The sequence below is a fragment of the Pleurodeles waltl genome, chromosome 1_1 (assembly GCF_031143425.1).
Source record: "Pleurodeles waltl isolate 20211129_DDA chromosome 1_1, aPleWal1.hap1.20221129, whole genome shotgun sequence".
NCBI lineage: Eukaryota > Metazoa > Chordata > Amphibia > Caudata > Salamandridae > Pleurodeles > Pleurodeles waltl.
Genome location: NC_090436.1, coordinates 446620873 through 446643860, shown reverse-complemented (window position 1 = coordinate 446643860; position 22988 = coordinate 446620873). Strand labels below are relative to the sequence as shown.

Genomic DNA, 22988 nt, shown 5'->3' with positions numbered 1-22988 from the left:
TCGGTGGTCGGCATGGCAGTGTCCGAGGGCTCGGGGAGGCTGATCAGCCATGTTTCGGCGGTTCTCGCGTTGGCGCTGTGCTCAGCGCGTGTCAGAGTGTTGTTGGGCGTGCGGTGGGTGTCGTTGCTACCGGGATGGTAGGTCCACTTCTTGTCGCCAAATGTGAAGTCGGGGCGCGGCACACACGCGAGCGGCAAATGACGCGCAGAGCCACATATCAGGTACGAACTCTTTATTCTAATTCTCTCGCTCCGAATTCCCTTTTCCCGCCTCCCTGCTCTTACATATACTTTCCCCTACGTCACTCTGGTGCCGTCTACTCTGCACCTTTGGTCAGGGGGGTTTCTCTCACCCACCCCTTCCGCTTCTCATCTAGTGGTGGTGGCCAGTTCCGGCCACAACACTACACGCCCCACTGAGGATGGACCATTCCCACTATTGGATATCACCACCTACATAGTGGCCATCTCTGTGCTGTGTGTGTGTGAGGGGTGGGGGGACGTGGAGGGGTGTTGCACTACGACTGCAGCTCTCCTCCTGGAACGGAAGGTCTGCCGGGGAGGCGCCATATTTAAAGCACCCGTTCACCACACTTTTTTGTCTGGGGAAAATAAACTCCCTAACTGGCCAGTGTTTTCCACTTTGAAGCGCGGTGCGCATACACTGGGCTGTACAATTGACAACAGCATTCGAAGAAACTATAGAGATCACATCCCCACTGTGCACCAAATGGCTGACCGGTAAATGGCACAGGGGGGGCTCAAAAGAATATAAGATGCTGCCTGCCTTACCCCCAGCAAACCGCCGCTGAGGATGTATAAAGTATTTGACTGAAAGAGGGTCCATTGAGGGCTCTGGGACCCTGTGCTCTAGGTGCTTATGGTCTTGTCAGAAGATTCTCTAAACCAGAGAAAAACAAAAGTGGAAATTACATTTAGCACACGAGCAACCATACATAATACAGTTGTTCGATCCCTCTATATTGGCAGATCAGCATTCCTCATAAGCAACTAATATTTCACAGCATGCAGTAAACTAGACATAGATTGGGCGTTTGGCGGCCCTGGTGACATTTAGCATCTCTGGCAGCTCCTGTGATGCTGCCTCCGATTCACTGCTGGCATTCAGTGTGCCAGGCAGCTTTGGCAAAGCCTATAGATCCCGACTACACATCAAAGAAAAAAACTTGGACAGTGAAAGAACAGAACAAAACAACGGCATTCTATATACAAAACATGTATGACATAAAGAATTTGGGCCCAGATTTACGGGGATTTGGCGTAGGGCAGCACAGCAGGTCACTTTCCTGCACTGCCCCACGCCAAAGTGAAGGAGCAGGAATGCACCGTATTTTTGCAATATGGTGCATTCCTGTCCTTTTTCCCCTGTACTGGCGCCATTACAGCAGCCTAGCGCCAGGGCAGGCACCCATGAACCATCTTGCACAAAACAATCCTGAGAGGAATTTCCCTCTTTCTATGATTGCTGCAGAATGCAGCACACATAGAAAGAGAAAAAAACGAAGAGAAATAAAAATATTTCTCCTCATTACGCCTCCCAAGGGAAGCACGGTTTTGGCGCACCCCAGGTTTACAGGCTCTCGTAAATCTGGGGATGTATTAATATCCATCGGTGTTGCGTGGGAAAACCCACCGCAAAACCCATGGAATGCCTTCTTGGAGTAGAGTAAGGCAGTGCAGCGGCTTGCACTGCCTTGCCTTACTCCATATCTGAGGCCATTCAAAGCCATGCAAAGTGGCTTTGTGTGGACTCGTAGATATGGTTGAGAGGTTTGCGCTCTGTCACAAAAAGTGACACAACGGAGGCGCAAGTCTATCATAAATATGCCCCTTAATGTGTACGTTTTCAGTAAAATTTGGAGGTATAAAATAGTCTCTCATGCATGGCAACAGAAGCACTCCGTAGGAGGTGGATGAGACACCAAACAGCCAATATCATGAAGTGTGAGAGAGAGAGATATATATATATATATATATATATATATTGAGTGATGCCAAAGCCAGCTCTTTGTATATTTAGAGAATTTGGAACAATAAATCATGTAGACAGTCACACTATCAAGCTTGACCTAAAAATGAGAATTTTGATAGCCAGGACAGTGCTAGGAGAAATAAGAGAAAGGTCCTAATTGTATTAACACTATAGGGGGGTTATTTATAAAAGCTTTCACAAGTGCTGGTGCTGACTTCGAAATGGTAAGTAAATTAATGCCATGCTTTATGTTGCGTAGTGCCACACAAGCTTTGCTGCAAAACCTGAGTTAAAAAAAAGTTCAAATTCTGCTAGAAGTGGAAAATGAGGATGGCAAAACTAGGTAGCCTACCATCTTAACCAGCACTGCCAACACCTTAACAAATTGAGTTTTTCATTACGTATTATGTGCCTCTGCGAAGGTGGAAATGTATAATTTATAAATGTATTTATATTTTGATGCTTGTATAGTAGCCTTCTGTTAGAAATTGGGTGTCTAGTTGGCAGAGGTTTGCACTCAGCCCAAGTAGGGACTACAATCCTAGTCAGGGTAAGTTACACTTCCTAAATTAACCTGTGCTCACCCTCTGGTAGCTTGGCACAGAGTAGTCAGGCTTAACATAACAGGCAATAAGTCAAGTATTTGTGCAGCACAAGCTCTTAGTAACCCAATGAAAACACCACAGAACGGCTCCCTACCAGTTTGGAAAAATAGAGAATATTTATCTGAGTCAAATGAGACCAAAATGACAAATATCCAAGAAGTAGTTCATGATATATTACTTTTTATGGAATAAATGCAAAAGCAGTGTTTTTCAATTTAAGATGTTTTTTTACGATGCCGAAAGGAATAGTTCTCACAATATTCTTAGGTGCAAGTTGTTTGGTTGAGTTGCGCCCCCTGCAAAAATTGCAGATCGGCTATGTGGTTCCCTCCCCGGATCCCACCAGGCCACAGTACCTTGCGGGAATGTCTGCCCACGCTGAGGTAGGAGACAGTCAGTGGGGGTGTCGGCGGGCCTCAGGATCGGGCCTGGGTTTGTCATGCGCTGTTGCCTTCCTGAAAAGGGCAGTGTCTCTGATCTGTCCTGGGATACCATGGCAACCCATCACAGAGGGAGGGCCACTCTGGAAGATGCTGCAGAGCTTCAGGGGAGACACGCTGTTCTACGGTAACCCAAGTCTTGGGTTCTTCTAGCGCAAAGGCGCACTGGTGGTCAGGCCCGGGCAGCTCAACGAGTATTGATGCTTTGGTAGTAGATGGACTAGATGATCTGACCCGGGTTATCCACGGGGTGCTCGATCTCTTCAAGTAAAGCGCTGTGATCTCTTCAAGTAAAGCGCTGTTCTTGCAGCAGGTCAGGTTAGCGATCAGACATGCTGTGATCTTGTTTCTCAGTCAGCTGCTGGACTCATGAAGAGCAGAGTCTATGGTAACAACCTGAAGGTGAAATCTTTCATGGCCTTGAGATTTCTTGAACAGGGGACAAGCCCTTGGAGTCACTCTGGGTTTAGTACTTGGTCCTAAGCAGGGCAGCCATAAGCAGGCATCTGGGCAGCACAGCAAAGTAGAGAAGCAGTTCCTAGGAACAGTCAGTCCTGGCAGAGTGGCAATCCTTACAGCACAACAGTCTACTCCAGCAGAGTTCTTTTCAGGTACAGAAGTGTATTGATTTTTAGGGCTTCAGAGACCCAGCACCTAGAGCAAAAAGTGCCTTTGATGTGGGGTTGACTTTAAAGGATCTCTCTGAACTGCACAGGTCCCTCTTTCATCCCCATCCTGGCTCCAGACTGTCAGTTGGGGGTAATCAGCCCTTTGTGAAGGGCTCAGGCCACTACCTTTTGAAGTGCAAGTTTGAGTCCTCCCCATCCAGGAAGACCCATCAGTATGCATATGGTTGCAGTTGAGTGCCCTGTGTTGTGGGTGTCTGGAGGGAATACACAAATGTAGCTGTCACCCAGTCCAGATGTGTATTTGAAACACGCAGTCAGGCACACATATCAGTGAAAGCAGAGTAATGTCCACTAGAAGTGGCATTTCTAAAACAGTAATACATTTGACTTTACCAGTAAAGATGATTTATCATTACCATTCCAATGATATGAAATATGATTCAGCAACTCCTTTCTGATCATTAATTACAGCTTACAAGTATATTAAGGAATTCACAATGCTGGCCTATGAGAGGAGCAGGCCTCACAGAAATGAAAAACAACTATGGGAGTTTTTCATTACAAGGGTATGTAAAATGTAAAAGTACATGCCTTTTATCCACATAGCACCTTGCTCCATGGGCTGCCTAGGGCCTCCCTTAGGGGTGACTTATATGGACAAATAAGGGAGTTGAAGACTTGGAAAGAGGTTTTAAACGTGAAGTCGAGGTGGCAGTGAAACCATACACACTGGCCCTGGGGTGGGTGGCACAATCAGTGCTGCAGGCCCACTAGTAGCATTTAATTTACAGGCCTTGGCTACAGGGTATACCACTTTACAAGGGACTTACAAGTAAATTAAATATGTAACGTTTCATGTTTAGGGGAGAAGCTCATGCACTTTAGCACTGGTTAGCAGTGGTAAAGTGCTCAGAGTCCTAAGGCCAACAAAGAGACAGCAACAAAACAGGAGGTAAAAGGCAAAAGGTCTTGGGTAAGACCACTCTAAAGATGCCAGGTCTAACACTTTCATCATAATGTTCTGTATATATGTGGTCCCTAACACTTTGTACCAGTGTACTACTCCTGAGTCAAACCAAAGTAGGGCTACGGCGGCTCATCGTAAAGATATTTTAATATGCTGAGCAGAATGGAATGGAAAATAATCAGAAAAAACAAAGTAATGATAATCAGTAAAAAGAACTTCTTAAGTCAAAAAATGGTCCATGCAAAGGGGTGGTTTGGAACAAGTAAATCAGTATAGACACCTGGGTGTACTCTTTGAACGGGGTTCTTTCCTCCTCCAGAATCAGGAGCTATAGAGGAAAGGAAATGGTTTACTGTTCGCTTTCCGCACTTTAAAAAATCTGCTTACTGGCCCTAGCTACTGGCCCTGACTTCAAGTCATTGCAGCTAAACTCATTCCAACTTTAGGATACGGAAGTGAAGCCCTTTGTTGTAAAGATGCTATTATCCTAAATACAATAACTGGGAAAAAATTTAGGTCCTTATTCCAGCTACCGGGGCATACCTCCCAAGCTCAAATTAGGCTGGAGTTTGGCTATTTAAATCAATGTATAGAAAGGAAAGCCAGTTACATTAAAGCCTAGAAATGTTTACAGCTAAAAAACAGAAAAACAGCTCTGCCGAGCACTTTAAAAAGCGATTAGTTCAAACTCTAAAGCCAAATCCCGACAGTACTTATACCAGGCACTAATAGACTTGGAAGTAGTGGAATTATGGGATTCAAACCTTTCCTATCTTGCCTTCAAAAAAATCTTAAACCAAACAGTGAGGAAAAGATCAGTAAGTATGGACAAGAGCTTAATAGCCACCAGATCTCATTCCTGGATGGTAATAAACAAGTATAAACTCTTGAAATATCAGCCATATCTGGAGGCTGGAGGACAAAGTCAGACAAGGACCTTTTCATCAAATATCGATTTGGCATCATTCCCGGTGGTGCCCATCTAGTCCCGTGGGAATGTCCTGCAAAAATCCTTCAGTGCAGGTTGTGTGGCCATGGTCAAGAAGATATAATTAATTTGATCTGTATTTGTAATGACCTAGGAAATGAACACAGATCTCTATTAAAGGCAGCATTCAATCGAACTGTCATACGGTCTTGCAGGCAAGCAGTGATTACCTGTTTTAAACCTTCTGACGTTGTTCTGAATGTTAAATTTACCAAATGTTTTCGCTTAATATAAAAAAACCAATTTTTAATACAAGTTCATAATCAGTATAAATATAATAAGTCTTCGTACAGAATTTACGGAATTACTTTTATCTTTTACTCCATATAGTATTTTAGAGTTTAACCCACAAGGGTACGGTTAATTTGTATTCACCTCAGAATAGGAGGTACTTATTAGAAAAATTCTTAAATGATATTTTCCTTATGCACATTAAGAATTTATAGTAGTCATCTCGGACTGTATATAATTTCTTTTAATTAGACTGATGCAATGTATTGGTTTTGATTAACTATGCATTAAAAATAAACTTGAACTAACACTTTGTACCCATTATTCTTTAATGCTAGGAGAATGAATATCCTTGTTTTTTCCTTCTAGGGATCCTTACATAATAGCAATGAAGTCAGTCACTTTGACATCCATGCCGCCATCTCCAGAATTCATTAGAAGTGAATTGTCATGTGCTGGATTTCTCATTCACAGTGCCGGCAAGAATTCGTGTAAGGTACAGTATGTTCACTTTGAATAGGTACTGTTTCACAGTGTGACATTCCAGCTACATTGAAGCAGAGAACCAGTCACTGCTTTGCTCTGGTGCATTATAAGGTATGTCAGGTCATGAGACTCTCAAGACGTACACTGGGGGCTGTATTACAGAAACTGCCCAGGGACACAAAAGGCATGTGCGTCCATTTTGTGCATTCCTGGGGTACTTTGGTATTACAGAACGGGCCGCAGATGCTTGTGCTCCCCCTTCTGTAATGATAATAGTGCAGGTGCACATGTAGCGCCAGAGCTATTGCGAGAGATGTCCCTCATTTACATGGTGGGGTGGCCACATGCAAATGGGGGAATCACTTTGACTCTGCACCCGCGCCATGTTAGACACAGCCGCAGAGGGAAATGCGCCCTAAGGGGTTGCACTGAAAGCCCGCTGTGGACAGTCCTCTTTAGGGATGGGTGGGAGTCCCATGGATCCTCCCTCCCCCTGCCAGACAGCCCCCTGCAGGTAGGTGCAGTCACTCACTGCACTCCCCTGTAAGGGGGATCTGTAATCCCTCCTGAAAATGCAGGTGGGTTGCCACTTGCACTGTTTTAAACAGAGCAAGCAGCTTTTAAACAGTTGCTCTGTATTTCAGTTTAACACAAGCTTGCGTTTACCCTAAGAGCAGAGCGTTCGTCACAATAGGGTGCATGTCCCTTTTTGTGCCCTGCGCACCTATTTAGGGTGACTCCTCCTTGTTTTTCTCATTATCTCCTCTAGCCTTTCCGCCAAAAGTGGGGGCAGTGGCCGGAGGGGTGGGCATCTCCACTAGCTGGGATGCCCTGCGGCGCTGTAACAAAAGGGGTGAGCCTTTGAGGCTCACTGCCAGGTGTTACCGTTCCTGCAGGGGGAGGTGAGAAGCACCTCCACCCAGTACAGGCTTTGTTCCTGGCCACAGAGTGACAAAGGCACTCTCCCCATGTGGCCAGCAACATGTCTGGTGTGTGGCAGGCAGGCAGAAACTGGTCAGCCTACACTAGAAGTCGGATTGGTATTCAGGGGCATCTCTAAGATGCCCTCTGGGTGTATGTTACAATAAATTGCACACTGGCATTAGTGTGCATTTATTGTGCTGATACGTTTGATACCAAACTTCCCAGATTTCAGTGTAGCCATTTTGGAACTGTGGAGTTCGTGTTTGACAAACTCCCAGATCATATACTCTTATGGCTACCCTGCACTTACAATGTCTAAGGTTTTGCTTAGACACTATAGGGGCATTGTGCTCATGCACATATGCCCTCACCTTTGGTATAGTGCACCCTGCCTTAGGGCTGTAAGGCCTGCTAGAGTGGTGACTTACCTATGCCACAGGCAGTGTGAGGTTGGCATGGCACTCTGAGGGGAGTGCCATGTCGACTTAGTCTTTTTCTCCCCACCAGCACACACAAGCTGTGAAGCAGTGTGCATGTGCTGAGTGAGGGGTCCCCAGGGTGGCATAAGACATGCTGCAGCCCTTAGAGACCTTCCTTGGCATCAGGGCCCTTGGTACCAGGGGTACCAGTTACAAGGGACTTACCTGAGTGCCAGGGCTGTGCCAATTGTGGAGACAAAGATACAGTTTAGGGAAAGAACAGTGGTGCTGGGGCCTGGTTAGAAGGGTCCCAGCACACTTTCAATCAAAACTTAGCATCAGCAAAGGTAGAACATTAGGGGGTAACCATGTCAAGGAGGAATTTCCTTACACTCTTGCTCCAATCTGGTGGGAAGGAGCCATCTTGGAGATGCCAAGCATTAAGCCTCCAGGTGGGACGCCTGGTGGAACTGGAGGTACCGATGTGCAGGAGAATCTGAGCATGGTCTGATATACCACGTGGGAGGTTCTGAACGTGGGAAACCGAGAGGATGACAGGTGCCGACATGAAGACCATGTCAATTCGGGCATGTGTATAATGAGCCACAGATGTCACAGAGGCCAAGGGAGGTGGGCCATTTGTGGAACAGGCTAGCATGGCTGCGATGGGTGTTGAAAGGGCAACCTGTGGAATCCATTGCTGAGTCCAGGATGGCATTAAAGTCGCCACCAATGACCGTGCGACCTGGCGGAAATTGTGAGATTACTCAGAGGAGAGTGTTCAGAAAGGATTCAATTGCGGTGGTGGAGGGGGACAGGGACGTACAGGCAAAGAATGTTAAAAGGGTGGCCTTCAACCTTGCCTGCCAAGGCAATGCAATGGCCAGGGGGATCTGACCACGTCCTGGCCACAGCCATGGGGAAGTTGCACTGCAGCAATGTCGCCACGCCCCAGATGCCCCTGGTGTATCCTGTGTGGTAAACTCAATCGTAGCCCTAACGGGTGAGCATAGGACACCTACTACACATTAGGTGGGGTTTTTTGTAGCAGTAGGACTGAGAGAAAGAAGCGCTGTGTGAAGTGGAGGACAGCAGAGCGCTTAATTTGGTCCAAGAGACCGTTGCCATTCCATGACATCATTTTGTATGTGATCATGTTGGTGTGGCAAGTGTCAGTAGGTATAGGCCTGGCAATTCCCAGGGCCACGTACAGTTGTCAATGGACCAGCTACTTAAAGTGAACATTAAAGGACATGGAGTGCTTCACTGGTTTGGTAATAACAGACCGTTGCAACCACCTGAAAAGAGAAAACATTAAAAACAAACAGCAGGACAAACTTTCACTTTTCCCCTGCTTAAACACCCCAATCCTCCCATGATCCCTCACCCCATACTTTCCTCCCAGAAGCATCTGTCACCCCAGAACTAAAGTCCCAACTCAAAAACAAAATTTCTTGAATAGGTGTGGAGTGGTGGACCCCACCAAGTGGAAGAATCAATACACTACAGCGCCTGTAGGTACTTGGGAAGGCTGTGAGGATTAGGATATTAGTGACACATAAGTCATGTCCCTGCCAGAAATATGGTATACTCGGTCAAGGCTGAGTCAAAGACGTGAGGGGGTCTGGCTGAGCCTTTCCACAGATTGAGATAGCGACGGTGTGACCGTTTCTGTCTCCAGCGATTGGGAGGGTGTCTGTGCCAGCGGTGGGGGTCAGGGAGCCCACGTTTGGAGAGGGTGATGTGGTGCGTGTTGTCCGGTGGGGTCGGGAGCGGGTGCAACTCCTTTTCCTCCATCAATGTGATGCTTGCTCCCGCACCGGAGAATGTGAATTGTTCAGGAGTGAGGGTTGGGTCGAGGGTCAGAGCAGTTTTTCCTGTTAGCCATTCCCAGGCCGCCTCTGGAGTGTCGAAAAATAGGGATTTGTCTTCATATATGATCTTGAGTCAGGCTGTGAAAAGGAGCATGTACAAAAGTTTGAGGGCTTGGAGTTTCTGTTTGACTGCTTCAGGATCGGTGCTGATTATGTGTGACCCTCGTGTAATCTGGAAAGATGAGTATACAAGAGTTCTGGTTGTGGAGGTCCGGGATTGCCTGCGCTTCCCTGAGGATGCTGTTCCTGTCTTTAAAATTAAGGAATCTCGCAATCATGAGCAGTCTCTGTGCTCCAGGGAGAGGCTTGGGCATCCGTGCTCAGTGTGCTCTCTTGATCGTGAACCAGTGGAACAGTTTGTCTGCCGGCATCCAGGTTTTAATCCCCTGTTCCAGGAATTCAGCTGGTCGAGAGTTCGCCAAGTCTTCCGGGAACCCACAAAGCATAGGTTGTTGCAGAAGAAGCGGTTTTCTGCATCTTCTACACTGTGGTGAAGTTTGTTTGTATGGGTCAGGAGGCAGGCTACCTTTCCTTTAACGTCGGCAACTTGATCTTCAACTGTAGAGACGCGACCTTCTGTTTCAGTAATGCGGCCCAAGGCGTTGCGTAGGTCCTGGGACAGCAGTGTTACATCAATGTGCACCTTCCCTATCTTCACTTTGACTACCATCTAAGAGGCATAGATGGCTAGAAGGATAGAGTGGTCGGGGTACTGCAGTGCCAACCCTGCAGTCAGTCTGTTCACTGAGATTCCAGTGCTGCCTCGTTGGGGAGAGCTTATCAAGGTGATGGCAAGGTAAGGCGTTTGGTAAGTGAGGAGTGGGGCTGCATGGGGAGTCTGTCATGGCCCGCTGTGCTGCGCAATCCTTGTAGAAGAAGGTTCAGTGTAGCAGGGGCTCTGTGGTCCTCTGAGCCTTTGTGTGGAGCACGGAGCAGGGCTGGTTTATATGTCCTGTGTCAGTCCCTGTGGTCCCCACGGTGGTATGGCTGGAGTGTTGTGGAAGATAGAAGGCCTATGGAGGAATGGGGCTCCTTTCCGTTTTGTGAATGACTCATTGGGGGGATGGAGGCTTCTAGAAAGGAGGTCTCTGCAGGAGCCCTCAGTGCAGATATGGCATCCTTCCCGCCATATCCCAAAGGGATGAGCCAAATGAATCCAGATGAGTACATGGATGGTGCTGTGCAGGGCATTAGTTGGTTTGGCTACCCCTGGTCTGCTTACCGCATTCCGCAGCAGCACGAGCAGCTGGGGGGATGCAGTTGGGAATCCTGTTGGGGACCGGAGGCCAGTCCACAGTGGCTCAAGGTGGGTTCCTCAACGACTCTGAGCATGTAAATGCTCTGGGTTCAAACACTGTAGGAGAGAGGGAGCCTGCTTAACACAGGCTGCTTACCTCAACCCTGTGGGCAGCGTAAGAGAACAGCAACCTACCTGGTCTCCAGAGAGGCAGCAGCAGGAGGTCCAGACAGAGCCCCGTGGTGGGCTCCCTCCGTCGTCGAGGGCACCTCCCTGGGGACACCAAGGCGAGTCTGTGATGGGGGCCAGTCAGCAAGGTGGAGTGGAGGCCTCGGGCCGCTCAGGCTCGCCATGGTACGGGCCCTAGCTCTGATGCAGCCAGTGAGGTCCCACTCCGCTAGGTAGTTTGGGCTCGGGGGTGCCTCTCCTCTGGTGGGGTGCTGTCTGCCTCCCCTAAGGCCCACAAGGTGGTGGGTCGGGGCTCGAGTCGGGAGCAGGGGGGAATTCTACCCCCGGCCTATCAGGCCTGTGCCACGGGTGCGGACAGCGTCCTGTGCGGCCACAACTCTCCCACGTGCTCAATACCCAGGTGGGGTGGGCGAGGGGTGCGAGGCCCCGCCATCAAGACCAGCTCTCTCACCTTAATCGGCGGCAGGGTGGCGCAGCATTCAGGGGGTGCTCAGGCCTGAGGTTGTGGCCCTCCCACATTGGGCAGGAGTATCTGCAGTTGAGCCCATGTCAGCAGAAAGGCCAGGAGGCGGCTGGCAGGGCCCGGTCCGCCATCTTGGACCTCAGTGGGCTGCCGTCTCAGTCTGTGGGAGCCACTCAGGGTCACTGGAAGCCAGTCCTCCTCAGTCGGGCTTCTTGGAAGTTGCGCCGTTACCGGGGCTGCAGAAACATGGCGAGACACTGTAGGGGGTGGTGGTGGATGACAGAGGAGTCCAGAGCACTCTGAGTGCGACCGCCATCTTGACGCCCCAAGCCACACCCAATTTAAATCTTCTAAAGCCATGGCCAGGCCCAAGCCCAAATGCAAAAGGAGGGTTATGCGTGGTGCTAGCTACCCCACCATGTAAAAAAACAAAAAACAAATCCTAGCTAAAGGAACATCCGCAAAAGACATCCCAGCCATGGGAAGAGAGAGGAGTCTCTTTCACTGAGAGCTATGACGCCTTCTGGTAGAAGCCAGAGATCCCTGGAAGTCACAAAGTCGATCTAGACCATCACCACTGGGGCATAGAACATGAGGACCATGTACAAGGCAAGATGGCCCAAGTGGCAGTGGAGATGAAAAAAATACAACCTTGCCCCGCTTTGTATCAGTGAGACCAGAGGGATACAGTCCTGACCGAAAAGACTGGCTGCAGGAGGAATGCTGCTGTATTCTGGACACGAGGAAGAGAATGCCCCACATACTCAGGGGGTAGTACTGATGCTAACACCAGCAGCTAACAGATCTCTGATTGGATGGGAAGCACACAGTCCCAGAATCGTCACAGCAACCTTTCGCAAAAAGAAAGAGGATCAACATTTATGTTATACAGTGCTAGGCGCCTACAAATGACTGCAAAGAGGAGGAAAAATAACAGTTTTACAACAGATCCCAGTCCATCCTAGAGAAATGCCTTGAGAGAAACATCACCATACTGATGGGGGACCTCAATGCCAAGATTGGATGCAACAACAGTGGGTATGAAGAAGTCATAGGCTACCATGGCTTTAGCGACCTGAACGAGAATGGTGAAAGTCTTGCAGATCTCTGTGCCCAGTCTGGTTAAAGGCAGTAGAGTATTCTCACACAAATTAATACACAAGGCAATGTGGGTGTCACCAGACCATTCAACAGAGGATGAAATCAACCATGTCTGCATTGCCAAGTTGTTCCAGAGGTCCCTGCAGGATGTGATAGTGATGAGGAGTGGACGTGGCATCAGACCATCACCTAGTCCTGGTCAGGCTAAAGCTAAACAAAGCACGTATGGAACTGACAAACCAACAACAGCAGTATAACACCACTTCCTCAAAAATGCACAGAAACTTAGTGAATACCCAGTCACCCTCAGTAACTAGTTTCAAGCCCTGCAAGAACTAAAGGATGACAGAGACCCAGTAGAAAGCCTGTCGGAGAAGATACAAGAAACAGTGCCTGGAGTTACACCAGCATAAAGAATGGATCTCCACTGAGAATCTCTGCAACATCCAAGGAAGACACGAAAAGAATGCTGCAGTCAACACCAGCTCAGCCAGAGCAGAAAAAGTGAAAGCGCAAGGCGGACACATCAAAACCAACAAGGAAGCAAAGATAAGCTTAAGAGCAGACAAGCAAAGGCTCATCAGTGGCCTTACAACAGAGGCCCAGGAAGCAGCAAGCCATGGAGACATGAAAGACACCTCAGAACGTAACAAAGATACTGTCAGACATAACAAGGAAGAAAGGCTTGTTAAAGACAAAACTAGGAAGACAATCGGGGGTAACGAAGGCCAACAAAGAAGACAGGTGGAGCACTTTGAAGAACTAATGAACCAATCCATGCTGCAGTCTCCACCAGACATACAGCCAGCTGACAAGGAATTGCCAATCGACTGCAGCAGACCAACCAAGGAAGAAAAATGCAAGCCATCAAACATCTAAGAAATGGGAAGGCAGCAGGATCTGACAACATTCCTAGGGAGGTACTGAAGAGAGACCATGAAACATCAGTAGACATGCTTTACCTCATGTTTGTAAGAATCTAGGAAGAGAAAAGTTAGCCATCATACTGAAAGGAGGGATATCTGATCACGAACCCCAAGAAAAGTGTCCCTGAGTAACTCTGCAAACTACAGAGGAATAAGCCTTCTATCAACTCCAGGCAAAGTGTTAAACAGAATCAAGCCCGACAGAATAAAGGAAAAAATTGATGCTCTGTTTCAAGACGAGGAAGCTGGCTTCCGCAAAGATAGATCCTGCACACACCAGATTGCAACACTGCGCATCATCATCATTGAGCAGTCAATGGAATGGGTCTCCACCCTTTGTCAACTTTGACTATGATAAGACATTTGACAGTCTGGGAAAAAAAAAAACCTTGGAAACTCCTCCGCCACTATGGTGTGCAGGCAAACCCGTAAGAATCATCAGGAACTCTTAAGAGGGAATGACCTACAATATAGTCCATGGAGGACAACTCACAGAAGCCTTCGAAGAGAGGACTGGAGTCTATCAGTGTAGTTTGCTTTTGCCTTTTCTCTTTCTGCTGGCCATAGACTGGACCGTGAAGATATCTGCCACAAGAAAGAATGGGATCCAGGGGACACCATGGACACAGCTCGACGACTAAAACTTTGCAGATGACCTGGGCCTATTTTCCCATACCCATCTGCAGATGCAAGAGACCACCGACAAAGTGGCAGTCACATCAGCACAACTTGGTCTCAACATCCACAGGGGAAAAACAAGATCCTGAAGGCTAACACGGCCAGCACAACTGCAGGCAATGCACTGGAAGAGGTTGAGGCCTTCCCCTACCTGGACTGTGTCATAGACAAGCAGGGTGGCAAGGACTCCAACATCAAGGCAAGAATCTGCAAAGCAAGGGCTGCCTTCATTCAGCTAAAGAACAGTTGGAGCACCTAAGACCTAACGCTACAAACCCAGATTAGTCTTTTTCACATCAACCTAAAATCGGCCCTTCTGTATGGAGAAAAAACTTGGAGGACAACAGTGACCACTGCCCAAAAAGTCCAGACCTCAGCTGTCTGCGGAAAATTTTCCAATTCCGCTGCCCAAACACTATCAGCAACACCTATGGCAGCAGACTTTCCAACTCCCTGCTAATTATGAAATCATGAAAAGATGCTGTGTCTGGATAGGTCCCACCCTCAGCTTGCCTGGGGGTGTTTAATGCATGCTTGCTCTCGTCTGGAACCCTCAAGGGAAAAGAGGATGGACAAGAATCTTCTGGCATTGAGTCCTCGAGGCTGACCCCAAGAAGATTGGTTACACTTGGAGTCAGATTAATGAAAAGCCCAGGACAGAGATGGCTGGAGAGTCCTGCTTGATGTCCTATTACTTACCGGTAATCTTTATTATGTCCTCTGTAGGAAGGTTGCCTGGTATGTGTTGAATACCTATGGTATTATTACCTTATACCAGGTCCAGATATCCCCTTATTAGTGAAGTGTAGGCAGTGTCTAGAAGCCAGGCTCTCTAGAGGTAGAGGTGGAGGTGGATCAGCAGCCAAGATTTATCTAGGAGACATGCAAAGCTTATGCAATACCACTGTAGTTACACAGCACTCACACATAAAAGAACCACACAGTGTTACAAAAATAAAGGTACTTTATTTTAGTGACACAAGTACTAAAATACTAGATAGGCATCTCTCTAATAGAAGGTAAGTAAACACACTATATATGTAAAGCAACAATCAGGAATAGGCATTAAAAGCAATAGGCAGTACTGGAGGCCTAGGTCGGGTCCCAACCCAAGGAAGTAGAATCGGTAAAGGGGAGCTGGAGGTACTAGGAAATCCCAAAGGTAAGTACTAGAGTGCCCCCCCTCCCCCAGCAACCAACCCACAGGACCTCAGAGAAGGATATTGCAAGACACAGACAAGACTCCAAGAAACCAGAGGTTGATCCTGGAAGAAGACGACCTGGAAAAGAAGTGGACCAGTTCAGTTTAATTTGGAGTGTCCAGGAGCCACTACCCACCCGTCTGTAGATTCAGGAGTTGATTGACGGGGAGATGAAGACTGTCAGCTATGCAGCACTGGAGCATATGAAGAGTTCCTGGGTGATGCAGTCGACGTCCCACGCCAGATGAAGGATTGCAGTCAGTCTGTGGTGTGGAAGAACAAGCCATGGCAAAGGCAGATGTCGTGGTTGGAGGAAAACTGGAGCTGCAAGGTCGAAGGGGCAATCAACCCATGGAGGGAGTCCCAGGTGACCCTCAGCAGTGCAGAGAGTCCAAAGGAGAGGCAGCCCCCACAGAAGACCCACAGGCAAGGAGCCCAGGAGTTGCAGAGCCCCACACAGCACACCCGAGAAGAGTACCAATAAGCCTTGGTAGCTGCAAGAGACACGGTGCATAGGGGTAGTGTCCTGTGTGGGAAGGAAAGGCCTTACCTTCACCAAAGGTGGACAGCTGGGAGAGAGGACCAAGGAGACCACTTCAGACCACCACCTGTGATGCAGGATCCACACAGCTCAGGATGAGAGGAGGTGCATGCAGCCGGTCGTTGTTGCAGTTGGTGCCTGCAGATGCAAGGGAGTGACTCCTTCACTCTAAGGGAGATTCCTTCTTGCTTCTTGTGCAGACTGAAGACTTGCCACCCTCAGAAGATGCACAGCCGGGGAAATGTTGCAGTTCCTGGAAGAAGCCAGAGAAACAATGTTGCAGAGCAGAGTCGTTGCTGTAGCTGCAGATTGTAGGTTCCTGTTGAGTCCAGTTGCAGTTCCAGTGGCCAGAAGTCAAAGTAACGTTGCAGAGGATTCTTGCTCGAGTCTTTCATGTCGAATCTGAGGACCCACTCAAAACAAAGACCCTAAATAGCCCTGGAAGGGGGATTGGTCACCTAGCCTGGTGACCACCTATCAGGAGGGGGCTCTGACGTCACCTGCCTGACCTGGCCACTGAGATGCTCCCAGAAGCCTCTTCCCACGTTGGATTAAAAAAGGCAGAATCAAGGGGTCATCAGGAGGAGCTCTGGGCACCACTCCTGGGGTGGTGATGGACAGTTGTCACTCCCCTTTCCATTGTCCAGTTTTGTGCCAGAGCAGGGACTGGAGGTCCCTGCTGCCCCTCCCAAGCCAGGTACCACCTATTTCCAAAGGGAGAGGATGTTGCCTCCCTCTTCCAAAGGAAATCCTTTGTTCTGCTTTTCTGGGCTTGAGCTGTTCAAGAAGATAGAGGGCAGAAACCTGTCTGAGGGGTGGCAGCAGCTTGGGCTGCCCGGAAAAACTTAGAAAGCTGGTGGGAGCAATGCTAGGGGTCCTCTAAGGAGCCTCCAGTGCACGGAATCATACAACCAATTCTGGCAACAGTATTGGGGTATAATTCTGACATGTTTGATACCAGGTTCGGAGTTACCTTTATGTAGCTGGACACAGATGGTGACCTGTGTCCTGTACACGGGTAAAAAGGCTTCCCCGCACTTACTATGTCCAGGGAAATGGAGCTGGAGTTCATAGGGACACCCCTGCTAATGCAGGGGGTACCCTCACACACAGGTACCTGCACCCTGCCCTCTGGGCTAGGAGGTTCTGCCTTAGGGGTGACTTACAGTGACCTGGTGCAGTAGCCTGTAGTGAAAGGGTGCATGCACCTTTTCACACAGGCTGCAATGGCAAGCCTTTAGACACATTTTGCATCGGCTCCCATGAGTAGCACAATACATGCTGCAGCCTACGTGTAAACCCTGGGGCCCCAATGCCCTGGGTACCCAAGTACCATATACTAGGGACTTATATGGGGGCACCAATATGCCAATTGTGGTGTGTGCTAACTCCTAAGCAACCAAATTTATAGGGAGATAGCAATCACTGGGGTCCTGGTTAGCAGTATCCCAGTGAACACAGTAAAAACACACTGACAGCAGGCAAAAAGTGGGGGTAACCATGCCAAAAACAGGGTACTTTCCTTCAGTATCCACCCCCCAGGCTCCCACCTAAGGACTGGGCACAAAATCTGGGAACCTGAGCATTTAGCCAGGACGAAATAGATTCAGGAAGGGAACACCAAACCTGCTGAAACACGGCCACTGAGAGAGACAGTTCCTGTGGGGAGGAAAAAAATGACCGAGGGCATCTGCAATCCCATTGTCTACTCCCCAAACATGCAGGGATAGAAGATGCAACTCTACCCACTGAAACAAACGCATTGACACAGCATTGAAGGAATGGGAATGAAAACCTCCTGTTGCTGAGAAATGCCACAGTTACTTGTTTGTCAGATTTCACCAACAGATGTCGCCCCTTCACAAGGTGACTGAATCCCATTCCCACTCTGAAAACATCCATCAATTCCCTCAATTGAAGGACCTGCAGGCCTTCTTGAAAGGACCAGTGAGCTTGCATGGAATGCTCCCCCAGAGTAGCCCCCTAACCCAGGGAACTGGCATCTGTGGTGAGAACTAAGGAGGGGTCGGGCTGCAAAGGAACCCCCACCCCCCATGGCAGATTGTCCTGCCGAGACACCCACTGCAAGTCCCCCGAAACTACAGGAGACACCAGAACCAAAAACCCGAAATCCCCTGAGGCGAAGATCCCAAAAGGACAACAGAAGGATTCACAGAGGCCTGAGGTGAAACCGGGCCCAAGGAACTGTGAACACTGCTGTCGCCATGAAGCCCAAGAGACAAAGCCAAATGAGGACTGAGACTGCAGGGCTGGCCCTGAGAGAAGGCAGGAACACCTTGTTGATATCCATGCAGGGTCGTGCCCCTATAGAGGTCTGATCCTGAGAGTGCACCAACTGACACTTGCCCAATTGATCAGGAACCCATGAGTCTCAAGGACAACACACACTTTCTGAAGATCCTGCAGAAGCTCTTCCCTCGAGGGGGCAAAAAGGAGCTAGTCATCCAGAAAAGGGTAGAGATGACAACCCTGAAGATGACGGGGGGCTACTGGGGGCACGACCACCATCTTGGTGAACACTCATGGTGTAGAGCGGAGACCGAATGGTAGAATTGTAAATTGATAATGTTCTCCTTTGAGAGAGAACCTCAGAAACTGTTGTGATAATGGATGGACTGGCACATGATAGTAAGCATCCTGAAGATCCAGAGTGCACAGGTAATGTCCCTGCATCACCAGTGGAATTATCTGCTGCAAAGTCTCCATCCTGAAAGGCACATGATGGACACATTTTTTCAGTGCCTTCAGATCTGGTACCAGGCCGAAACCCCCCTGTAGCCTTTGCCACTAAGAAAATAGAGTAGAACCCCTGACCCCATTCCAGAGGGGGCACCACAGCCTGTTTCTGCATGAGGGAAAGAAGGCACTGACGAAGGGCCTCCCATTTGGCGGGGAGGGACGACCATGGAGTTGGACACACCCTATGGACAATGGAGGAATTTCTCCATACTCGATCCTGTAGCTGTGCTGAACAATGTCCAGCGCCCAAGCGGCGGAAGTATACTCCTGCCAGGCCTGTAAAAACACTTCAAGGCAACCCTCACCCCCACCCCCACCACCACTGGTCTCTCCACCACATATAGTCAGGAATGCGGCTTGGGAGGGAGAGACTTGGGCTTCTGCTCCTTACCTCTACAAGTTGGAAACCTCCCATGCAACCTCAAAACTGCCTCCTAGGGGGCTGGCGCAGGGGAGACCTTCTCTTTAAAGAGTTTGTGAAGTCTATTTTCAAGTTCAGCTCCAAACAGGAGCAAACCCTGAAAAGGCAACCTCAACACAGAAGACTTCTGGGTGGCATCTGTCTTCCTGTCCCTCAAGACCAGATTGCGACAGGCCACAACACATGCACCCTCAGCCAGACCCGAGGCCTGTACCACATCAAAAGAGACATCAGACAGAAACAAGATCCAGAACCCCAGAGCAATCAAAGGACTCATCCAATGCCCTGTACAGAGTCTTGACGTCTGAGATAAGGGATTGTGCCAGATGAGCGACCAAGTACACCTTGAGGGAGCCAACCACCTTCTTGTCCACAGGATCCTGGAGAACTGCATCCTCCGCCAAGGAAGATGGTCCCACAAGACTGGCCACAAAGGAATCCACCTGGATGGAGACAGGAAAGTATGTCTGCACATCATGCAAAGGATACAGTTTGGCTAAAAAACGAGGCAACAAAATCTCTTATCTCTATCCCTCCATTCCCTATGAAGCACGTGTTGAATACTGGGATGCACAGGCACATCAACCGGGTTAGAAGTCTGAAACTGGCACAATAGAGCGGAAGAGGAAGATTCCAGAACCTCATTCTCCAGAAATCCCATGTTAGTTTTAAGATGTGAATTAGCTCAGGCAACTGCTCCTTGGCAATGTACTTTCCTGTCAGCTCCTCAAGGCTTGGACCTGTGTCCTCAAAAGGAGACACAGCTGTAGGAAGCACTTTCTGCTTCCCCTCCGCCCCCATTTACAGTAATGTCTCCTGAATGAGGTGTTTTAGGCAAGCCTCCTCACCTCCCTTCTTACAGATCCTTGAAGGATAACGAGAACAGGGTGGGGAAGAAGAGGAAGACCCCTCCACTTGCCTCCTCTTACGCAAATGTTTCCCCATTGCAAACTGTTACCAAAATGCAGGCAAAACACAAGAACCAGCAACAGTAACCCTCAGGAAAGCCGTCAAGCAATACTTACCCCCAGTGCCCCTTTGGCTAAATACCTCATTTCCAGACGCCAGGAACAGGAGGCCAAGCCGACCAGGTGTACAGCGCCTTGCGTGCATGCCCCATAGTGCTGTGTCGGCAGCTGGAAGTCAGGAAAGCCCCATACTTCACGCTTCCTCCACACGCCTCCCCAGTAGCCTGGCTACCAGAAAGATTCGAATGCATCCACCAAATGCAGCACCCAGGAGTGACAATGGCCTGACCAACGGGTGCACCTGGGTCCACAACAAACCTTCCTCCTGCAAGCTCAGCAGGCAGGGAGAAGCGCCGCACCAACAACAATAACCGACACCCTGCGGAGAATCCACACCAGCAGGAACAGCTCCCTCTTCTCCTTGGTTGATTCTGTCGCAAGACAGAAAAAAAGGACCGTAGGAATGCTGGATAAGTACACATTATGTACTACCAGTGGGAGGGGGTGGGGTAGGGGACCCAGCATTCCTCGTTTCCTTTTTTTTCTGTTGCGGAGATAGCTATATCTCAACATAGTGATGAATGGGACAAGGACTAGAGGGATCTGGGGGTAATGGCCTATACCCCAGGAGGGCTAGTAGGCATAAATAAGTATGAAGAGAAGCATATTGGAACATTGCTACAGTAGTCCAGAGCAATGTTCAGTTAAAATGAGCCACAAGTATACAGCTTTCGCTCATAACTATTAACAAAAGCCTTTTGTAGTGAAACAGTTTTACTACTTTCTTCATGTACTAGTATCATGGTCGTATGAGCTTTGATGATTGTGTTGGGGATAAACACCCTCTAACCATTTGCAACCATTTGTCTCCTCTTCAACAGGTGTCTTACTTCAATCAGCTGACATCTGATGTGCTTCCGTATGTAGCTGGCAATCTAGGAGGATGGTCCAACTCGATCGAGGAAACAGCTTCTTCATGCATCAATTTTTTGGAGACTTTTGATATTATCACCACTTACTTTTAAATAGTCCCCTAGATCATGAAGATGTAGATCAACAACATAAAAGCACCTTTTCCCACAAGAGATGGCACGGGTCTTATTCTCAAATTTAGCAGTAAAGCTCCATTATGCAAGGATTTAGGGAACGTTATGAATTGACCTAATATCTCAGCTTTGTGGCCAAATCTACTGGTTCACAGTAACCAGAGACAACTGCTTTCCCACCTGTCTCTTCCTCAAGCTTCCACGCTATACTTCATGACCAATACAGATTAAGAATTTTCCTTCTAGGCCATCAAACCTCTTCTTGTCTCTTTCATAAGAAACAAACCAAGACCTGATTATGCTAGTTGTGTGCAGGGCAACAATAACACTGTACCGTGATAACATCTTTCTCCCATTCAAAGGTTCAAACCTTTAATAATTTACTTTTGTGCATCAGGTATTAACAGAATTTATACTGCCATATGTTTTAGCATAAAGAGAAAATATAAAATTATTTTGCAGGACAGATGTTGTTAAAATCTATAGTAATAATAATAATAAATATATTTTCAATGAGTTTTTGAGTTTAAACACATTTTTATAGTTTAATAAAAAATAAAAAAAAAGGTTTCATTTATCAGGAAACATTGTAATCCTCCTCCGCCTACTTATGCTGATGGGTTTGAGCAAGTTCTATATATTTTTTTTTTTTTTTAAAGAACCAATTCAATTTTTTTAAGACTTTTGATTTGGTACTAATGTAAAGGTGTATGATGAATAGATTGTACAGTGGTACCAAAAGTGTGAACAGTTGTTGATTCTTTTTGATTATACAGTGGAATGAAGGCATAGCTCAAAGTGTCCAGGTGTTAGTTGTCACAAGCCCTCTTCAGGTCTGAGGTTCATTTTCCAAGGATCTTTTGCTTGAGGCACAGCAGTAGGATAGAAGCCAAACAGACAGCAATTCCACAGAGACGTTTGAAATCAACAGCATAGGAGGCATGCCTTGGGATCCGTTAGAGGAGTGTTGTCCAATAATGGAAATACAAGGTGCCTGCTATGGAATCCTGACATCGATGTGCGCTAAACCTAATGCCCTATAGAAATACTGGTGGCACATTGAATGACATTTCAATAAGTTAAAAAAAAAAGATACAGACACCTTGAATTCTAAACATGGTACCATGCTTGGAACAAAACCAGGACATCCTAGTGGATGAATGTTTGCGTTACGACTGATGGTTTACGCAGGCAGTGATTTAAATATCATGGGGCATATTTATCATACTTTCATGCAATGCAGCAAGCTACCTTGCTTTGCTGCATGAAAGGGCAGGAATGTGCTGTATTTAACATTGTATGGCGCATTCCCGTCTTTCCTTGTGCTATCCGTACTTTTTGACCCATGATCCACTCATGGAACACCTCACTGGGGCAGAGCATCGCAAGGCTGTGATTTGTGTTGTCTTGAGTTACTCTAGATTTATCATGCCATGAAAGGTGTTTTTGCGTGGCTAGATAAATATGACTTTAGTGTTGCGTCACCCTTGCGTGGCTTAAGGATAACACAACACTATGGTTGTTGTTTTTTTTTTTTTTTAATGTAGCAATTTTACGGAAAACACAAAGGGGCACATTTTTTGAGAGGCTTCGACCCCCAGAGTAATTTGTTTTATTTTTTTAACTCTTTCGGCACAAGCCTTTCAACCATATCTGAGGCAACCCAAATCCATTTTGCGTGGCTTTTAAAGGCCCCATAAATATGGAATAAGTCAAAGCAGCACAAGTTGCCTTACTTTGCACCAGGGAAGCGTGCCATGGGCATTGCAGTGGATTTTCCCATGAAACATCCATGGATTTTGTCACTGCCTCAGATTTACTTAATTACGTAAACTTGGGGCGGCGCCAAAATCTTATGCCTCCTAAGAGCAGGCGTAACAAGTAGAAAGATTTTTATTTCT

At 47.8% G+C, this 22988-nt stretch overlaps 1 protein-coding gene across 3 annotated transcripts in view; it reads left to right on the top strand.

Annotated features, from left to right (window-relative positions):
- The window catches only part of ACOT12 (acyl-CoA thioesterase 12), a 363604-nt gene extending 342003 nt beyond the window's left edge, over window positions 1-21601 (top strand). For all 3 annotated transcript variants that reach the window (XM_069224604.1, XM_069224589.1, XM_069224598.1), the window contains exons 14-15: window positions 6222-6348; window positions 20923-21601. In XM_069224604.1, coding sequence (XP_069080705.1) covers window positions 6222-6348; window positions 20923-21066 — 271 coding nt within the window. In that variant the 3' untranslated portion in view covers window positions 21067-21601. The remainder of the gene's footprint in view (window positions 1-6221; window positions 6349-20922) is intronic.
- Window positions 21602-22988: the final 1387 nt, after the last annotated feature.